The sequence below is a fragment of the Neovison vison genome, chromosome 5, assembly GCF_020171115.1.
Source record: "Neovison vison isolate M4711 chromosome 5, ASM_NN_V1, whole genome shotgun sequence".
NCBI classification, from domain to species: Eukaryota; Metazoa; Chordata; class Mammalia; order Carnivora; family Mustelidae; genus Neogale; species Neogale vison.
In genome coordinates, this window is record NC_058095.1 from 35558368 (window position 1) to 35571194 (window position 12827).

General features: G+C 39.0%; 1 protein-coding gene across 8 annotated transcripts in view; it reads left to right on the forward strand.

Annotated features, from left to right (window-relative positions):
* BCAS3 (BCAS3 microtubule associated cell migration factor) overlaps window positions 1–12827 on the forward strand; it is a 588867-nt gene that overhangs the window by 23714 nt on the left and 552326 nt on the right. For all 8 annotated transcript variants that reach the window (XM_044248512.1, XM_044248515.1, XM_044248514.1 and 5 more), the window contains exon 5: window positions 5745–5851. In XM_044248512.1, the coding sequence (XP_044104447.1) occupies window positions 5745–5851 (107 nt within the window). The remainder of the gene's footprint in view (window positions 1–5744; window positions 5852–12827) is intronic.

A 12827-nucleotide genomic window follows, 5' to 3' on the forward strand; every position in this document is an offset into this window, starting at 1 on the left:
TTTTTTTTTTTTTTTTAAACCTGCTCACATCATATAGCTGGAGAGGACAGTGGCCTGAAACTTCTAGTCATTCACTTCTTGTCACTACTTCTTTCTGAATGCTTACTTCTCTTCTTTGACTTCTCTAATGAGGTTGGAGCCATGATTGATTAAAGATCCCTGATTATACATTTATGATTGTACTATATGATCAAAGAGGAAAATGTACTCATTGGGTGTCCAGAAAGATTACCTTCCAGTTACTGGAATAGTTCCAGTGGCCAAGGATGTAATACTAGAATTGGCTCAGCTGGTTATGTGCCTGTTCCTGTGCTAAGTGGGGAGTAATATCAGTTACCAGAAAAGGGGGTGGCATAGAGTAAGAAGTGTGTGGGGCATACAAAGGCAATAGCAACTGCAAGCAGCTCTGGGGTGCTCCACATGTAAGCTACCCCTTAGACATTTCACTTATATGTCTCACAAATGGTTCAGTTTCTTACTCCTTTTCCCATCTAACTATGTTCCCTCAAAAGCTGTGCTTCAGCCCTGCTTGGCTTTCAGGTTATTAATGGCACAGAACTTTTCATGCCTCAGGATCTTTGTACAGGGGGCCTTCTGGTTGAACGTTCTTTCCTGCCTTAATCCTCATTCACCTATTAGCATCTACTAAAAATGACTTCCCAGTTTTTACACTGAGTATTGGCAGTACACTGCTGCTATTAATACACACATGGAATACAGAAGCAGCTGGTTTGGGAGAAAGATCTAATTTCACTTTATACCTTGATTTTTTAGATGAGCAGAACACCCAGTGGGCCTCTGTTCCCCAGTTGCAAACATTTTTCTAAGGAGAGAGAGTATATGAGTGGTCAGGGTTTCGGAGGATGGGTGAATGAAAGGAGAATGTTGTAGTTGACTAAAACCACAGAAGAATGCTACATGTCTCTATAGGAAAGACTGTAAAGTCTGTATTTTGGGGGGCAAATAAGGATAAAGAAACCAGGAAAAAAGATAAAGAACAGTTATGGTTAGAATAACCAATGATGGTATAATAGAGGATATAAAGAAAAGTCAAAGAATAAGGATTACTTAAAGCTGTAACAGTTTTGAAGAATAACCTCAATTTTTACAAAATTAGGAGTTCCATTCCAGAGTGATAAAAGTCTGCTGTACCACCATCTAGAGAATGAAAAATAGTACAAGTTATTGGGCAGAATCTAAAATACGAAAAAGGATATTTTGTTCATATAATGACCTCAGGGTTTTGTATGTGACATTTGAGCCCTTCTAAAAGTAACAACCTGTGATCAAGATGGTAGCTGTAGTAGAAAGATGACTGGATTGAGTGTCAAGAATCCTGAGATTTCTTTTCAGCTTTGAGTACATTTTACCTAACTTTTTCTCATCAATGATAAAATGAAATTGGTTCCTGCTCTGCATATAAAGCAGGATTGTTGTCAGATTAGCTGATCTGTATATCACAGCACATTGAAAACTATAAAAGACCATGTAAATGTTAGGTATAAAGAGAATTCACCTTTGGAAAATAAGTTTATAATTCTGAATTTTCGTGGAGATAGAATCATATGCTGTTAACTTTGTACCAGTGAATTCCTGTCAATGAAAATCAGTATTAAAAATTACTGATTAGAAGCTATGTTGAGCATTTTGATCTTTATATTTGGGCAACAGGAAGTCACTAATATAGAGGATGGAGGTGAGGAGATATGTCATTATTTATATTTTGTAAAAAAGTACTCTTTTGTATGGAGTTTGTGGGTAACAATGGATGTAGGAAGCCATTTTATGCTTTTGGAGTTTACGTTTTAATGGACAGGGTAGTGGTAGTGTAAGTGAAGAGCTGTTTAGGAAGACACAGGTGATAGATTGATGATAGATTTATTGTTAGAGTAAAGGAAGAAGGTGATTCCTGACTTTGCCAACTGGCTGGATAGTCATGCTATTTACCAAAATAGAGAACCCTGGAGGAAGATGAGGTTTGTGGAGGAAATCATGATTTTTTTTTTAAGATTTTATTTATTTATTTGACAGAGATCACAAATAGGCAGAGAGGCAGGCAGAGAGAAAGAGAGAGGAGGAAGCGGGCTCCCTGTGGAGCAGAGAGCCTGATGTGGGACTCAATCCCAGGACCCTGAGATCATGACCTGAGCCGAAGGCAGAGGCCCAACCCACTGATCCACCCAGGTGTCCCAGAAATCATGATTTTTGAGTGGAATTTGATCTTCTACTGAGACATCCAAAAACCCATTTTGAGCAAGTCACGCAGATACTAAGAGAAGCAGTAGATGGAATGAGACCACTTTGGAGGTTATACTGCATGAACAGTGTTTAGGAGTTAGTTAGCTTTGAACAACCCCAGTAAAGAGTAGGTGGAAAGGAATGAGTCAGGGGAAGGAGTGGTTATAGAATGATTGATTAGAGTGATAGGAGGAAAACTAGGAGAAGATTATGCCTGGAAAACCAAAGGAGAATATTTTAAGGAGAAGATGGTGAGCGTTGGTTATAGCTGCTAAATAGTCTAACAAGATGGACTTGAAAAACATACATTGCATTCAACAACTTTGAGATTACTGGTGACCACAGCAGAAGTTACTTGGGAGGAGTGTTGGGGGGCAGAAACCATTTTGAAATGGATTTGGGATGAATGAGAGATGAAGTATAGATGATAATTACAACTTAATCAAGGAGTTCATCTTCTAGAAGGAGAGGACAGTAATGAAGTCAAGTAAAGGGAGAGGGTTTTATTGTTTCAATTTATGATTTTTTTGAAGCCTTATTTATTGTGCAAATATATCATGGTAAATAATACAAAAGGGTAGATCAGTGAATGAAGTTTTACAAATCCAGCACCTGTGTAACCATCACCTAGGGTAAGAGATAGAATATTGTTACCTAATTGCTTCATGGTTTTGCATTTGAAATTATTTGCTATCTCGTTTTCTTGTGTCTGGTTTCTCTTACTCATTTTGTCTGTGAGGTCCATGCCTGTTATGTATGACAGTGGTTCATTTTTTTCTGTGGTTAATAGTGTTCCATTGTTTCAGTATACTGCTGTGCTTGTCTACTTTCCTTTTGATGGACATTTGGATTGATTCCAACTTTTGGCTCTTATCAAGTAACGCTGCTAACGGAGCCTGGCTGGTGACTCTTGATCTTGGGGTTTTGAGTTTGAGCCCCACGTTGGGTATAGGGAATACTTAAAAAAATAAAATCTTAAAAAAAACCCACAAATAATGCTGCTGTGAATATTTTTGTGCTTGTCTCTTGGCGTATATTTGCTCTTTTTTCTAATGAGTAAATACCTAGATTGGAGCTACTTGGTCAAAGGGCATTGTATCTTCAATGTGGGCATATGTTGTCAAACTGTTTTCCCAACTGGTTGTACTGATTTACATTCCTTAGCAGAAAATAAGCAGTACTTTATTCTACATCCCGCCAACACTTGGTTTTGTCATTGTGGTTTTAGTCAGCACTTCCTTAATTACAAATGAGTTTGAGCCACTTTTCATGCTTATTGATGGTGGATTTATTTGAATGTCTTCTTTTTGAAGTGTTTTTTCATGTCTCCAGCCTGTTTTTCTAATGACTTATCTTTTTCATACTGATTTTTAACTGTTACATGTACAAGATGAGTCCTTGTGGGGTTATACTTGTTCTAAGTCTCTTCTCCCCTGCTGTGGCTTGCCTTTTCACTTTTCTGGTAAGGGTGGCTGATGATTAGCAGGACTTCTCCATTTTAATGTAAGAGATAATGTGGTAGAATTTGCCAATCTTTTATGCAAAGAATTTTTTGGTGTTCTATTAAGAAGTCTTTCCCTGTACCATGATGATGAAAGTGTCCTTCTACATTATCCACTCATGTAATTTTACTTTTGTTACTTATATCTAAATTTCCCTGGCACTGATTTACTTGAAATTTTTTAAAAGTTAGGAGACACTTCAGCATATTCAAGTGCTCATTGAAAATATCTAGTAGCATGGAAAGTATTGAAGATACAGGAAAGAAATGATTAGAAAAAGGCTCCTGAGAAGGTTGGGGAGGATGAGATCCAAAGCGCAGATGCAGAAATTTAGTCTAGAGAGAAGGAAAGACAACTATTTGTAATGGGATGGAATGAGAACAGAGTGGTACCAATGCACTTGGGTCTTCAGCAACATATTTCTGGTTTCTCTGTGCCATCTGTGACAGACTATCTGCTCAGTAAGGAGAGACTGGGTGGAGTCAGAGCTTGGAGAAAGCTTAAGAAAGTCATAGAAGAAATTATAGGTGAAGTTCTAGAAAAAAGAATAAATGTGCTGTGCTGTTTTGAGGGTCCAGTGAGGTTTGTAGAGATAAATTTATTTTAGTGGTACCAAATTCTGTCTAATTGTGTGATATTCCTGTAGCATACTTGATTGCCGTAGAATGTACGAAGATAGCAGGTACTTGGGTTCGTCTGGGATTGATATTTTGCAAGATGGGTGCCATGCAGAGAGCCCATAAAGAGAGATCAGACTGTAGACTATTGGCAGAAGTTACTGAGATGATTGATCAAAGACCGTAAGGTGGAAGGAGAGTCAACATAAGGTGGTCTGAAAAATAGGGAGAAGGCAGGGTTGTTGGTGGACCAGAAGGCCTAATGAAGTCAGAGAATGGATTTGTAATGGAAGTGGTTGAGAAAACTTGCTAGAGGATAAGGTCATGATTTGAGACTAGAATGCTTGAATTCGTGTTTTGTGAGGTGCATTAATTTTGTTCAGGAAGGATATCTTTCATAATACTGACTATGTAACAGATGCTTAATATTCACTGATGTGAATTAGAAGTGATTAGACAAGCATCTATAATTCTCTTGTAGTGGACCATATGCCGGGTGTTCAGGTATATCAGAATTAAATTCTTTTTTTTTTAAATATTTTATTTATTTATTTGGCAGAGAGAGATCACAAGTAGGCAGAGAGGCAGGCAGAGAGAGGAGGAAGCAAGCTCCCTGCTGAGCAGAGAGCTCAATGCGGGGCTCGATCCCAGGACCCTGAGATCATGACCTGAGCCGAAGGCAGAGGCTTTAGCCCACTGAGCCACCCAGGCGCCCCCAGAATTAAATTCTTAAATATGAAGGAACATAACTTGTCTTCCACTGTTAAGTATATAAATATTAGAAAATCTAGTAGGTTATACTTCATATTTATATTTAATTAATTTTTGTAAATTTTTTTTTTTCATGTATCATTTATAGGTTCTGGTTTTGTTCCTGGTATTAATATTCCCAAGTTCTCTAGTGAGAATTTTTTTTTAAAGGAGTCTCTTTTTTTTTTCTTTTAAAAAGATTTTATTTATTCATTTGAAAGAGAGAGAGAAAGAGACAGAGAGCACAAGCAGGGGGAGAGGGAGAGCATGAGGGAGAGAGAGAAGCCGACTCCCCACTGAGCTGGGAGCCCAACATGGGGGTGGATTCCAGGACCTAGAGATCATAACCTGAGCCAAAAGCAGACGTCCAACCAATTGAGCCACCCTGGTGCCCCTCTAGTGAGAATTAAAAAAAAAAAAAAATCTTACTTGTGCAAATAATTATAGGTACTGTTAAAAAAACCCCCAACTACTGGTTTTGTAATTTCAGCTTCCTGTTCACTTTCTTATAAAGGATGTCTTCCAAGTACTTAATTTTTACTGAAAAACAATATAAACAATTATTAGACTAATAATATTAAAGAAGTGTAGCTGTTTTCTTTTTGATTTGCTTCTTTGTGGCTTAATTCTCATGCAGATACATCAAGAAATCTGGAATTTCATGAAATACACAGCACTGGGAATGAGCCACCTCTGCTGATTATGATCGGCTACAGTGATGGAATGCAGGTCTGGAGCATTCCGGTAAGTCTGGAGAAGGTCGAATCCCTAAGATATAATACTGGGCAGCATGCTCACTGCTGTGAACCCTGACCATAGTTTCTGTAAGGTCTCATCCATTTACTTCATTAGCAGTTGTTGAGAGGCTGCTGTCTGTGTAACAGGGCACAAAGAACAAGGGATAAGTGAGGGGACAGAGGAGTTGTAAATGATTTGTGATGTTGGGCCAGGAATTGTGGGAATCACCTTACATGCAAGATCTTATTTTTTCATCCTAGTAACTCTGTTGAGTAGGTATTATTATTATTTCCCTCCCTTTTTCCAAAAGAGTGAACAAGCTTATAGAAGGCTTTTTCTTTTGTTTTTTAAAATTAGCAGTCATTAAAAATCAGTGTTTTGAATCAGTTAAAACAGTCATGTGGTACAAAATTCTCGAGGTTATGAAAGGTTAAAAAACTCCCTCCTGGGGCGCCTGGGTGGCTCAGTGGGTTAAAGCCTCTGCCTTCAGCTCAGGTTATGATCCCAGGGTCCTGGAATCGAGTCCCGCATCGGGCTCTCTGCTCTGTCTCTCTGCCTGCCTCTCTGCCTGCTTGTGATCTTTCTGTCAAATAAATAAATAAAATCTTAAACAAACAAACAACAAAAACTCCCTCTCATCCTTGTCTCCCATTTCCTCTTGAGGCACCCTGGGTTTCTTATTTGCTATGTATCCTTGTAGCTATGTTTTATGTAAATAAAAACATAAATAAATTTGTTTCTGCCTCCCTGCCCTCCCTAACAGATGGGAGCACATTATACAACTTAGTCTGTACGTTGCTGTATTGTACTCATAATGTCAGTATTCATAGAGCTTCTTCACTGAATTTTAAAAGCTGCATATAATTCCATTATTTGGATTTTCCTTGATTTATATAATTTGTTCCCTATATTGAAAAAGCTTGAGTGTCTCTTTTTTCCTGTGATCAGACATAATGATGTAGTACAGGAATTTGAACAAAGGTTATTTTATGTCTGTGTATCTATGAAAGATAAATTTCAATTATGATAAGTGTTTAAAATTGCCTAATGTTGGTCCCAGTTTGCCTCTTAAATCCTACATGTTCCTCTTTGGGATGACCAAAAATAAAATGTCCTAAAAGAGACGGAGGCTTGGTAGGATCACAGCTGAGTGAACCGTAGTACAGATTGCATACTTTGGCTTGTACTTACATTCTGGCCTGGCCGAAATATCAGATCTCTCCAGTGGATGGGGGTGGGGGCGGGGTGGGCGGTGGACTTCTGTTCTGTGGTTCTTTTGCAGTTGGAGGCTCAGGGCTATTTGTACCTTTAATAAATTCACTCACCAAATTTTTCAAACCCCCTTGTGTATGTGTGTGTTTCAGCTAGAGTTTTTCCCACCTCTTCTGTTGGGTAATATCATTCTTTCTTAAAAGGTATATAGGAAAACATAGTATATTATGTTAAATTTAAAGGAATTCAGGATGTTCTTGAGTATAGAATTTGGCTTCAGTGGCATAAAGATTATTAAATAATGATCACATTGGACTTCATAATTCTTTAATAATTTAAGTAAAAAGTTATTTAGTCCTCGATAAGTCACTGCTGATAAACTTTGGTCTTCCATCTAATCATGTAATTATGTATGATACTATTAGTTATTTAGGATTAGGGGTTTTATATTTCTTATTTTTAAAGATAGGCTTTATTTTGCAGAGATAGTATGCTGGTGTGTCGTGAAATGAGTGTCCTCTTTCTTTTGCCTTTTGGGATGTGTAGTTGACACTTTTCATGGCCCTGCAATGCTGTTTGTAATTTAAGCATCACAATGAAGGCATAGACAGAGGACTTAAAATTAGATAGTGGTTTGGTTTTTTTTCCTAACAAGAGAAAAACTTCTAGGTTGTGATCAGGGGAAGAGATTTTGTAAATGTAACTTTTTCTTATTAATAGATACAATATTGTGATCCATTACACTGTTGACAGACTTGAAGGTGGAGGGGAAGCTAGAGCTTTAACAAGAAGGTTGAGCCTGTGTGATTAGGGGTGTTGACTGGACTGAGTACATTCCTTTGGTAGTACTCAGGCTACCCACTTGTTCCGGTTATAATTAGAGGTATCACTTTTAATAGTTTTAAAGTTAACTTGTGTCTAACTCTGAGTGACTTAAAGGTCTTCTGAGTAATTTAAATTACCTCTTTAACGTAATTATTTTTTTTTTTTAAGATTTTTATTTAGTTAGTTGATAGAGATCACAAGTAGGCAGAGAGGCAGGCAGAGAGAGAGGGGGAAGCAGGCTCCCTGCTGAGCAGAGAGCCCGATGCGGGGCTCGATCCCAGGACCCTGGGATTATAACCTGAGCCGAAGGCAGAGGCTTTAACCCACTGAGCCACCCAGGCGCCCTTTAATGTAATTCTTATGCCTAGATTGCATTTTGAGACTCGAATAATCTTTTCTTCATGCAATATTCAGTAGCTGGTTGTTTATTACTGTAGTATTATAGTCCTGTGTGGACTGTTTCAAGAATTAGGAGGTTGGGAAAATGAGCTCCTTCTGTTACATTGGTTGTGCTCTTACTGTGTTCAAAGCATTTTACAGACACAGAATCTCATCTGTCGTAGACTGTGAGGTAGAAGTTACCCTGTTTCACAGGTGGTAACGTCATACGCTTGTAAGAGTTGGAATTGGAATTCAAACCCAGTTCTGTCTGACTTCAGGTTCAAAGCCTCTGATCTTAGAGCTGTACTTCATTATTCCCCAAATGTGATAAGCAAAAGATATGCCATGCGAGTACTTTGGCAGTTCAGTTTTAGTTTTCATTATGCAAGCTTATGATGTGCCTTCAGCTCTTCATCTTTTATAGAGTACTGTGACTGTAACCCATTACTAACTAAACCCTTCCAAAACTTGTTTATCACTCGTCAATTATTCAGTAATCATTTAAGTGTTACCATGTGCTAGATAGTGGGGAGCTTATGTTGGTCAACCCAGAAATAATCCTGGCTCTTAGGGAATCTTTGCAGACCATAAATCATACTTGCTTTTGAGTACGTGTGAGTGGGCGGGAAGTCAATCCCTGTCCAAGCCATAGCCCGATTTTTTTGCTTCAAGTTTGTGAAACAGGGTTCCCTTCTCTTGATTTTATATAAGCTGTGAGTCTCAGATTAAGAAAGTAAACAGATCCTGGTTACACCTTTAAAAAAATTGTTTATGAATTGCACAAATTTGAACAAGGCCTAAATGGTGTCTCAATATATGGTTAAGTGGAGTATGCTTAGGATCAGAACTGCCCAGAAGTAGTTGCTGTACTGCCCAATTCCCACCACTCTGTATATGGGGTGGCTGGAGGGAAACACCAGCCTTCCCCGCTTTCCCAAGCTGTCAGGTCCCTTCTCTCAACACAGCTGATGTCACATAAGAAAGCGTGATTATTTGTTGAGGTTCTGGATAAACAGGCCCTTTTCCAACTCATGCCTAACAATCTCATTGCCTCTTTTTGGTCATATAAATGATAGGTTCTCTTGCTTAAAATCCTTAACTTTAAAAAAAATCAAGATTGTATGTGGATTAAAAATCGAATAGTTTGGGGCGCCTGGGTGGCTCAGTGGGTTAAGCCGCTGCCTTCGGCTCAGGTCATGATCTCAGGGTCCTGGGATCGAGTCCCGCATCGGGCTCTCTGCTCAGCAGGGAGCCTGCTTCCTCCTCTCTCTCTGCCTGCCTCTCTGCCTACTTGTGATCTCTCTCTGTCAAATAAATAAATAAAATCTTTAAAAAAAAAAATCGAATAGTTTTTTTTTTGTGTGTGATTCATATGAAAAAATAAGCTGTTCTGTGCTCTTCCTTCACAATTTCTTGAATTCTGTGAGCTGTTATCTCAGTTTTTATTGTAGTCATCTTAATATGTCCTACTTACATTCTTTTTTTTTTTTAAAGATTTTATTTATTTATTTGACAGAGATCGCAAGTAGACAGAGAGACAGGCAGAGAGAGAGAGAGAGGGAAGCAGGCTCCCTGCTGAGCAGAGAGCCCGATGTGGGACTCGATCCCAGGACCCTGGGATCATGACCTGAGCTGAAGACAGAGGCTTAACCCACTGAGCCACCCAGGTGCCCCTCCTACTTATATTCTTGATTTTATTTTTTTCTCCCAGTGTTACACATAGACCAACTTGGTGCCATGAACTATGAGGACTTAAAAGGTGTTCATTATTGGGGCTTTTGGGTGGCCAGTTGGTTAAGCCTCAAACACTTGATCTCATCTCAGGTCTTGATCTCAGGGTTGTGAGTTCAAGCCCTATGCTGGGCTCCACGCTGGTCATGGAGCCTGCTTAAAAAAAGAAAAAGGAAAAAAAATGGGCATTCATTTATTCAGCACAGATCCGGGATAAAATATGTATTTTGAGCAAAATAGACATGGTATTTGGTCAAATGGAGCAAGTAGGAAAGATGGATTTAAATAAAAATAATATGCAATTTACGTTGTAATGTGAAGAAAAGAATAAGAGATCATAATAATAAGGAAGTGGCCTAGAAATTAAGATTTAGTGAGGGTAAGCTTAGAATAGCATACAGTAAAGTCAGTGTCTCTGAGGTGGAAATGTTCTTTCCTTTATGGTTGGACATTGATTTAGATTTCTTAATTTTTTTTTCTTCTTTAAGAATATTGAGATACATATTTTTATGATCATGTAGTTTGGAGAGATCGATAAAAGTAGATACACCAAGGCTCTTGATAGATTTGCCAGATTGCATTCTTGTAAAGCCATGCCACTTACATTTACCCCATTTATTTATTAATTCATTCACTCAGTGAAGATTTATTGATTGCCTTTTACAAGCCAGACCCTGTTCAAGGTGCTGGGAAAACAACAATGAGCAGGACAAAATCATTTTTCTTGTGGATTTTCCATTCTAGGTAGGTGGGGAGGATGATAATAAGCAAGCATGTAGCATGCTAGCTGGTGATGAGTGTTAGGGTGGGGTGGTGGATGTTGCGGTGGGTTGTTGTATCATACAGGGTGGTCTGGGAAGGGAAGGCCTCTCTCAAAGATCTTTTGAGCACAAGTGTGAAGGAGTGATCCTTCTGGGTATTTGATGGAAGAACATTAAAAGCCAGTACTCCGTGTGAAGATTATGTTTCCTCTATATTCAAGAACAGCAAGGAGGCCATTCAGCTGGAGGTGTGCAGGCAAGGTGACGAATGCTGGGGGAGGATGTCTGAGAGGTGGTGGTGAGCTAGAGCTTGGTCAACCATGAATTTCAAAAATTGTAAATGCAGAGCAAAGTTGAAACAATTTTACAGTGAAAACAAGTATATTCACCACCTAGATCAAAGCGTTAAATTTTATGGTACTTCCTTTATTTCACATCCATCTCTTTCAACACATTTTAACATTTATTTAACATGAATTTTTTAAAAGGTTTCACTTATTTATTGAGAGAGAGAGAGAGCATGAGAAGGAAGCAGGTAGCAGGAGAAGCAGACTCCCCACTGAGCAGGGAGCCCGATGCAGGACTTGATCCTGGGACCCCAGGATCATGACCTGAGCTGAAGGCAGTTGCTTAACCATCTGAGCCACCCAGACGCCCCTCATTCAACACATTTTGAAGTAAATCGCAAACATCAGTAGACTTTACTCCAGCCACTTTTGCATGCATTAATTAGAATTCAGTATTTGATTAATTTTTGTTAAAGTATATATACAGTTAGATACTGAAATCTTAATATGTCTACTTCCTTTAAAAAATTTTTTTTTATTGTGTTATGTTAGTCACCATAAAAGTTTTGGATGCAGTTTCCAAGATGCATTGCTTTTGTACAGGACCCAGTGCTCCATGCAGTACATCCCCTCCTTAATACGCACCACAACACTTACCAATACCCCCACCCTCTTCCCCCCTAAAAGCCTCTGATTCTCAGAGTCCACAGTCTTTTATGGTTCATCACCCCCTCCGGTTTGCCGCAGTTCACTTTTTCTTTCCTTCTAATGTCCTCTGCTCTATTCCTTATGCTCCACAAGTAAGTGAAACCGTATGATAATTGACTTTCTCTACTTGACTTATTTCACTCAGCATAATCTTCTCCAGTCCCATCCATGTTGATGCAAAAGTTGGGTATTCGTCCTTTCTGATGGCTGAGTAATATTCTATTGTATATATGGACCATATCTTCTTTATCCATTCATCTGTTGAAGGGCATCTCGGCTCCTTCCATAATTTGGCTATTGTGGACATTGCCACTATGAACATTGGGGTACGTGTGGCCCTTTTCCCTACCACATCTGTATTATGTCCATTTCCTAAGCTTTGACAAGTATATACACCTAAGTAACCCAAATCTTTGTCAAGATGTAGAACGTGCTTATCACTGAAGAAATTTCCCTCATCACCTATTCCCAATTAAATTTTTTTCTATCCTATGCAGAGGCAACCACTGTTCTCATGTCTTACCCCCACCGTTTTTTTTTTTTTTAAGATTTTATTTATTTATTTGACAGAGATCACAAGTAGGCAAAGAGGCAGGCAGAGAGAGAGAGGGGAAGGGAAGCAGGCTCCCTGCTGAGCAGAGAGCTGGATGTAGGGCTCGATCCCAGAACCCTGGGATCATGACCTGAGCCGAAGGCAGAGGCTTTAACCCACTGAGCCACCCAAGTGCCCCTCTTCTCCCCACTATTGATTCGTGTTGCCTGTTTTAGAACTTCCTGTGCTATTATTGTACTGTATGCATTTTTGTGTGTGTAAGGCTTTCTTCACTCAGTGTGTTTGTGAGATTCACCCATATTATTCCTTTTTATTGCTGAATAATACTCCGGTGTATGAACATACCACAGTTTATCCCTTCTCTTAATGATGGTTAGCTGGACTCTTTACTGCTTTTGCCTTTTCTGACTAAAGCTGCTGTGGAGATCTTCTGTAAGTCTTTTTGTAAAGTGGTGTGTTCATTTCTCTTAGGTAAGGACCTACAAGTGGAATTGCAGCTTCATAGGGTAGGAATGTGGTCGGTT